The sequence below is a fragment of the Oncorhynchus mykiss genome, chromosome 28 (assembly GCF_013265735.2).
Source record: "Oncorhynchus mykiss isolate Arlee chromosome 28, USDA_OmykA_1.1, whole genome shotgun sequence".
Classification (NCBI taxonomy): domain Eukaryota; kingdom Metazoa; phylum Chordata; class Actinopteri; order Salmoniformes; family Salmonidae; genus Oncorhynchus; species Oncorhynchus mykiss.
In genome coordinates, this window is record NC_048592.1 from 36020202 (window position 1) to 36028271 (window position 8070).

Consider the following 8070-nt stretch of genomic DNA (forward strand, 5'->3'; position numbering starts at 1 on the left):
TTTATAAAACCCTCTTAGGCCTCACTCCCCCCTATCTGAGATATCTACTGCAGCCCTCATCCTCCACATACAACACCTGTTCTGCCAGTCACATTCTGTTAAAGGTCCCCAAAGCACACACATCCCTGGGTCGCTCGTCTTTTCAGTTCGCTGCAGCTAGCGACTGGAACGAGCTGCAACAAACACTCATACTGGACAGTTTAATCTCAATCTCTTCAATAAAAGACTCAATCATGGACACTCTTACTGACAGTTGTGGCTGCGTTGCGTGATGTATTGTTGTTTCTACCTTCTTGCCCTTTGCGCTGTTGTCTGTGCCCAATAATGTTTGTACCATGTTTTGTGCTGCTACCATGTTGTGTTGCTACCATGTTGTTGTTATGTTGTGTTACTACCATGCTGTGTTGTCATGTGTTGCTGCCTTGCTATGTTGTTGTCTTACGTCTCTCTTTATGTGGTGTTGTGTTGTCTCTCTTGTCATGATGTGTGTTTTGTCCTATATTTATGTTATTTATTTATTTTAATCCCAGCCTCCGTCCCCGCAGGAGCCTTTCGGTAGGCCGTCATTGTAAATAAGAATTTGTTCTTAACTGACTTGCCTAGTTAAATAAAGGTTAAATAAAATAAAATAAAAATCATGATTCATTTGTCACGTTCTGACCTTCATTTCCGTTGTTTTGTATTTATTTAGTATGGTCAGGGCGTGAGTTGGGTGGGCAGTCTGTTTGTTTTTCTATGTTTTGGGGCATTTCTATGTTTTCGGCCTAGTATGGTTCTCAATCAGAGGCAGGTGTCATTAGTTGTCTCTGATTGAGAATCATACTTAGGTAGCCTGGGTTGCACTGTTTGTTTGTGGGTGATTGTCTATGTCGATGGCTTGTTTCAGCACAGGTCTCATTTTGTAGCGTCACGGTCGAATTTGGTTTATTGTTTTTGTTACTCGTTTGTATAGTGTTCAGTCTTTCTTTATTAAAGATTTACCATGGACACTTACCACGCCGCGTATTGGTCCTCAGGTCCTTTTCGCCTCTCCTCTTCAGATGAAGAGGACGGCCGTGACATCATTGGGAAAGATGGGTTGATCTGTGGCTGTCTGAAGGGTGGAATTGATGAGCGTTGGAACAATTATATACACAGATGTATAGTATAAATGTTCCAGGTCCTCCAATCAGGGGTGAGGCTGGGATTATTTTATGTTTTGCGTTTCGTTATTTGTGGTTTGGGTTCGTGCTGTAAGCAATGTGTGTGCTGATCCTGGTAGTTATAGGTGCGCTCGCTTCCATGCCTGCCCGGGCGTCAGGAGGAACTTGGTTATTGGATGGAATTACTACTGCCCAGAGCACCCACTGATCAGAGCACCCACTAACCAGAGCACCCATTGATGGGAGCGGCCATTCATTGGTTTTTCTTTATTTTTAAAAATATTTTCTACATTGTAAAATAATAGTGAAGACATCAAAACTACGAAATAACTCATATGGAATCATGTAGTAACCAAAAAAATGTTAAGTAGCCACCTTTGCCTTGATGACAGCTTTGCACACGCTTGGCATTCTCTCAACCAGCTTCACCTGGAATGCTTTTCCAACAGTCTTGAAGGAGTTCCCACATATGCTGAGCACTTGTTGGCTGCTTTTCCTTCACTCTGCGGTCCAACTCATCCCAACCCATCTCAATTGGGTTGAGGTCAGGTGATTGTGGAGGCCAGGTCATCTGATGCAGCACTCCATCACTCTCCTTCTTGTTCAAATAACCCTTGCACAGCTTTGAGGTGTGTCGGGTCATTGTGAGTGCTATGGGTCCCCACTACCGTCTGGGCTTGTGCCTAGTCGGTAATACACTAGTGTCCCCCAGTGACCGGTTCTTACATAAAACATCCTCCATTTAGGCTGCAAAGCCATCGCTTTCCTCCTTAACTAGCTTTAATGGCGTGCCGCCCAACTACAAAAAAATGAAAAAATATGCATACTGTCTTAATAAAACACAATTTTCCACCACTATGCTACGATGGCTAATGCTACTTCCTGATGTTGCACCCTGCATTCAACCATGGGTAATGCCACATTCACGTGCTAGTCCGAACTAGGAAACTCTGACATTTTGGACATATTTAAAAAAAAAAAATAATAATAATAATTAGGTTTGTAGGCAGACTACACTCATAAGGTGTATTGCCACCACCTACTGTATGAGGTAGTAAAAAACAAACATCCCAAAAAAACAAAAGCTGTTTTGGTTGACAAAATTCATACTAATTACCAAAAACAAGAAACACTGACCAAAATTCCCTCTAAAAACCTGTACTCCTTCAGTTGGATTTAAATGTCTACATGTCCGACCATTGTCACCTGGGTCATTGTCCTGTTGGAAGGTGAACCTTCACCCCAGTCTGAGGTCCTGAGCTCTCTGGAGCAGGTTTTCATCAAGGATCTCTCTGTACTTGGCTCCATTCATCTTTGCCTCGATCCTGACTAGTCTCCCAGTCCCTACTGCTGAATAACACTCCCACAGCATGGTTTCTGCCATCACCATGCTTCACCGTAGGGATGGTGCCAGGTTTCTTCCATATGTGACGCTTGGCATTCAGGTCAAAGAGTTCAATCTTGGTTTCATCAGACCAGAGAATCTTGTTTCTCATTGTCTGAGTCCTTTAGGTGCCTTTTGGCAAACTCCAAGCGGGCTGTCATGTGCCTTTTACTCAGGAGTGGCTTCCGTCTGGCCACTCTACCATTAAGCCCTGATTGGTGGAGTCCTGCAGAGATGGTTGTCCTTCTGGAAGGTTCTCCCATCTCCACAGAGGAACTCTAGAGCTCTGTCAAAAGTGACCATTGGCTTATTGGTCACCTCCCTGACCAAGACCCTTCTCACCAGATTGCTCAGTTTGGCTGGGTGGCCAGCTCTAAGAGTCTTGGTGGTTCCAAAATTCTTCCATTTAATAATGGAGGCCACTATGTTCTTGGGGACCTTCAATGCTGCAGACATTTTTGGTACCCTTCCCCAGATCTGTGCCTCGACACAATCGTGTATTGGAGCTCCACAAACAATTCCTTCGTCCTCATGGCTTAGTTTCTGCTCTGACATGCACTGTCAGCTGTGGGACCTTATAGAGACAGGCGTGTGCCTTTCCAAATCGTGTCCAATCAATTGAATTTACTACAGGTGGACTCCAATCAAGTTGAATAAACAGCTCAAGGATGATCAATGGAAACAGGATGCTCCTGAGCTTAAGATCAAGTCTCATAACAAAGGTTCTGAATACTTATGTAAATAAGGTATCTGTTAATTTTAATACATTTGAAAAAAATTCAAAATATTTGTTTTCACTTTGTCATTATGGGGTATTTTGTGTAGATTGATGAGGGGGAAAATGATTTTATCCATTTTTGAATAACAAAATGTGGAAAAAGTCAATGGGTCAGAATACTTCCCAAAGGCATTGTATGCATTTATGTGTAAAATAAATAAATACACACACACACACACACACTATATATATATATATACACACACAGATTATCAAAAAAAAACACACATATACACTATAAAACTCCAACGGGAATAAAACTATTTTTAAAAGCACACCTGCTCAACTGTAGCCCGATCAGATTTGTCTTTCACTCGAAACCTAGTGGAAGTAACCACAACAGCCAACAAAATTATTTTTTTATACAATAACAGAAATAAAAAGGTACTCTTTACTCCAAGCAGTGCAATGTCATGTTCAGTGACAGGTTACATACGTGTCAGCATTTTGTTGTTTCTGCATCACGGTCACTTTGTTGATCACAGAGTCAGCATAGTTGAGCTTATCTACAGTAAAACAAACACATTCAGCGCTCTATACAGTTACTTCTCACATTGTATTATCCATCTACACAGCTAAAATACTTAGTGCTGAGCGATTGGTGCTTTGAGGTCGGTTCGGTTCCTGTTCGATTATCAAAAAAAATACCAGTTTGCGATTATTTGAGTTGAATGCTGTACCCCAAATAAAACAATGAATAAAAGTCCCATGACAGTATTAACCATAATTTATCCACATTACTTTAATAAAATATTTCAGTTCTTGTTTATATTACTTGATTGCTTTGATTATTTTACTCCAAGTCATCTCCATAGAGCTACTGCCTATGCTGTCTGACAAAAATCACTATTTTGTAGTAAACAAGGCATGCTGAACACCATCAATCCTTTTCATAATTTCAGGTAGAGATGTTGCTAAGCAACTGCTGCTCTCTATATATATGACCTCACAATCATGCAAGCTTGTCTCTTCAGTAGCAGGCGTAAAAGAAACAGACTGTACAGGTAGATGTGCAATGGATTATGGTCATTGTAGTTAATTACCACGTTTTATGCACTAAAATATGTAGAATATTGGCCTGTTGGAAACTACAAATCCCTACTACGGCACACAGTTCAGGGTGGATCTTGATTTATCTCGAGAGAAACTGAAATGTGCTCATTGAGCTCAGAAAGAAAACAGAACGAAATTGAATTAAAATAATTGAACAGTAGTCAATTAGTTGTTTTAAAAATGAAAAATTGCCAAAATTTCAGTTAATCGCTCAGCACTAAAAATTCTACTTGAACTCACCTAAATTAATTTTGTGTTCAAACTTCCTCAGAGCCTTGTCAGTTGGGGTTGACAGTTTCTGTGATTTGTTACTAAGATTTTGTTTATTTGCCTGCAAAAAAAACAAAAAACAGATGACATCAATTTGCTTCATTGTCTCATATACCCAATATTGGCTCCTGCTATGGGAGCAGATTATTATCAAAATCCATGTCGAGGTTCTGAACTTACCTGGTGATTCATTCCTGTTCTATTAGCCATGTAGCGTTTTGTCAAGTCCCCAGTCTCATTCCAGTCCCAATCATCATCATCCTCTTCTTCCTCCTCCTCCTCCTCATCATCACCATATTCACACAAATCATGATATGGTGTTTCCAGACTAACGTCACTGACCTGGCCCTCTATTGCAAGCATCTCCTCAGCTGGTTGGGTGATGGCAACACTATTTAAAAGAAACATAGCTAGTGGTCAGGCTCTGTACATTGAAACACTGACAGAAAGAAAACAAATAATTGACTTAGCTAGCTACATGAACAAAGGGAGAGGGGCAATACATGACATGCAGTGTGCTGTTTGTCTTGAGTCATTACATACGTTCCTTGAATAATCTCTGCTAGATTTGCAATGCTAAATGCAATGTAAAGAGACATGGGCTACCTTGTTTTATAGATAACGTTTCATACTAGCTAGCCAGCCTAAAGACCGGCAGATGGCGATATTCTGGCGCATGATTGTGTGAAATTGTGTTTCATATGGAAAGTATACATATTTTCCCAGTTTTCTCGCCATTAAATTGAGTTAGGGAGGAAATCAACGCAATTTGTAACCTGAATGGAGAATGTTATGTACGAACCGGTCCACCGGTGGATATGAATGTATAAACAAGGCTGCGTACAACAATATCGCCATCTGCCGGCCTTTTGGATACGAGCTAACACTTGAGTAAGCACAGGACACGGACACAACTCTCCTAGAGTTTTCACTGCACTCTATACTCCTCTGTAAACTGGTCATCTCTGTATACCCATAGCAAGACCCACTGGTTGATGCTTATTTATAAAACCCTCTTAGGCCTCACTCCCCCCTATCTGAGATATCTACTGCAGCCCTCATCCTCCACATACAACACCTGTTCTGCCAGTCACATTCTGTTAAAGGTCCCCAAAGCACACACATCCCTGGGTCGCTCGTCTTTTCAGTTCGCTGCAGCTAGCGACTGGAACGAGCTGCAACAAACACTCATACTGGACAGTTTAATCTCAATCTCTTCAATAAAAGACTCAATCATGGACACTCTTACTGACAGTTGTGGCTGCGTTGCGTGATGTATTGTTGTTTCTACCTTCTTGCCCTTTGCGCTGTTGTCTGTGCCCAATAATGTTTGTACCATGTTTTGTGCTGCTACCATGTTGTGTTGCTACCATGTTGTTGTGTTACTACCATGCTGTGTTGTCATGTGTTGCTGCCTTGCTATGTTGTTGTCTTACGTCTCTCTTTATGTGGTGTTGTGTTGTCTCTCTTGTCATGATGTGTGTTTTGTCCTATATTTATGTTATTTATTTATTTTAATCCCAGCCTCCGTCCCCGCAGGAGCCTTTCGGTAGGCCGTCATTGTAAATAAGAATTTGTTCTTAACTGACTTGCCTAGTTAAATAAAGGTTAAATAAAATAAAATAAAAATCATGATTCATTTGTCACGTTCTGACCTTCATTTCCGTTGTTTTGTATTTATTTAGTATGGTCAGGGCGTGAGTTGGGTGGGCAGTCTGTTTGTTTTTCTATGTTTTGGGGCATTTCTATGTTTTCGGCCTAGTATGGTTCTCAATCAGAGGCAGGTGTCATTAGTTGTCTCTGATTGAGAATCATACTTAGGTAGCCTGGGTTGCACTGTTTGTTTGTGGGTGATTGTCTATGTCGATGGCTTGTTTCAGCACAGGTCTCATTTTGTAGCGTCACGGTCGAATTTGGTTTATTGTTTTTGTTACTCGTTTGTATAGTGTTCAGTCTTTCTTTATTAAAGATTTACCATGGACACTTACCACGCCGCGTATTGGTCCTCAGGTCCTTTTCGCCTCTCCTCTTCAGATGAAGAGGACGGCCGTGACATCATTGGGAAAGATGGGTTGATCTGTGGCTGTCTGAAGGGTGGAATTGATGAGCGTTGGAACAATTATATACACAGATGTATAGTATAAATGTTCCAGGTCCTCCAATCAGGGGTGAGGCTGGGATTATTTTATGTTTTGCGTTTCGTTATTTGTGGTTTGGGTTCGTGCTGTAAGCAATGTGTGTGCTGATCCTGGTAGTTATAGGTGCGCTCGCTTCCATGCCTGCCCGGGCGTCAGGAGGAACTTGGTTATTGGATGGAATTACTACTGCCCAGAGCACCCACTGATCAGAGCACCCACTAACCAGAGCACCCATTGATGGGAGCGGCCATTCATTGGTTTTTCTTTATTTTTAAAAATATTTTCTACATTGTAAAATAATAGTGAAGACATCAAAACTACGAAATAACTCATATGGAATCATGTAGTAACCAAAAAAATGTTAAGTAGCCACCTTTGCCTTGATGACAGCTTTGCACACGCTTGGCATTCTCTCAACCAGCTTCACCTGGAATGCTTTTCCAACAGTCTTGAAGGAGTTCCCACATATGCTGAGCACTTGTTGGCTGCTTTTCCTTCACTCTGCGGTCCAACTCATCCCAACCCATCTCAATTGGGTTGAGGTCAGGTGATTGTGGAGGCCAGGTCATCTGATGCAGCACTCCATCACTCTCCTTCTTGTTCAAATAACCCTTGCACAGCTTTGAGGTGTGTCGGGTCATTGTGAGTGCTATGGGTCCCCACTACCGTCTGGGCTTGTGCCTAGTCGGTAATACACTAGTGTCCCCCAGTGACCGGTTCTTACATAAAACATCCTCCATTTAGGCTGCAAAGCCATCGCTTTCCTCCTTAACTAGCTTTAATGGCGTGCCGCCCAACTACAAAAAAATGAAAAAATATGCATACTGTCTTAATAAAACACAATTTTCCACCACTATGCTACGATGGCTAATGCTACTTCCTGATGTTGCACCCTGCATTCAACCATGGGTAATGCCACATTCACGTGCTAGTCCGAACTAGGAAACTCTGACATTTTGGACATATTTAAAAAAAATAATAATAATAATAATTAGGTTTGTAGGCAGACTACACTCATAAGGTGTATTGCCACCACCTACTGTATGAGGTAGTAAAAAACAAACATCCCAAAAAAACAAAAGCTGTTTTGGTTGACAAAATTCATACTAATTACCAAAAACAAGAAACACTGACCAAAATTCCCTCTAAAAACCTGTACTCCTTCAGTTGGATTTAAATGTCTACATGTCCGACCTGCTAACTGGTTGTAGTTATATGCATAAAATGCCTTCCACTTTCAATGAGTTAGCAAGTCAGAAATGTCAGAGTTCCGAAAATAGTCACAGAATATTGAGGTTGTGGTGG

At 41.3% G+C, this 8070-nt stretch overlaps 1 protein-coding gene across 1 annotated transcript; it reads right to left on the bottom strand.

Moving 5' to 3' along the window:
• Positions 1–3512: 3512 nt before the first annotated feature.
• Positions 3513–5534, bottom strand: LOC118944844 (serine/threonine-protein kinase RIO1-like). The gene is made up of 4 exons (XM_036966480.1): positions 4808–5534; positions 4598–4688; positions 3741–3810; positions 3513–3625 (listed from the first exon to the last, which is right to left on the bottom strand). Exons 1-4 carry the CDS (start codon positions 5033–5035, stop codon positions 3571–3573), a joined length of 444 nt encoding a protein of 147 aa, XP_036822375.1. The 5' UTR covers positions 5036–5534; the 3' UTR covers positions 3513–3570.
• Between the last annotated feature and the right edge of the window lie 2536 nt (positions 5535–8070).

What these genes read in the sequence shown, in the direction of transcription:
- LOC118944844 (XM_036966480.1), bottom strand. Translation starts at nt 5,035, where the DNA reads ATGTTTCTTTTAAATAGTGTTGCCATCACCCAACCAGCTGAGGAGATG. An exon ending in GAACAGGAATGAATCACCAG is followed by an intron (nt 4,689 to 4,807) that starts GTAAGTTCAGAA and finishes TTTTTTTTGCAG; the next exon opens with GCAAATAAACAAAATCTTAG. An exon ending in TGAACACAAAATTAATTTAG is followed by an intron (nt 3,811 to 4,597) that starts GTGAGTTCAAGT and finishes GTTTTACTGTAG; the next exon opens with ATAAGCTCAACTATGCTGAC.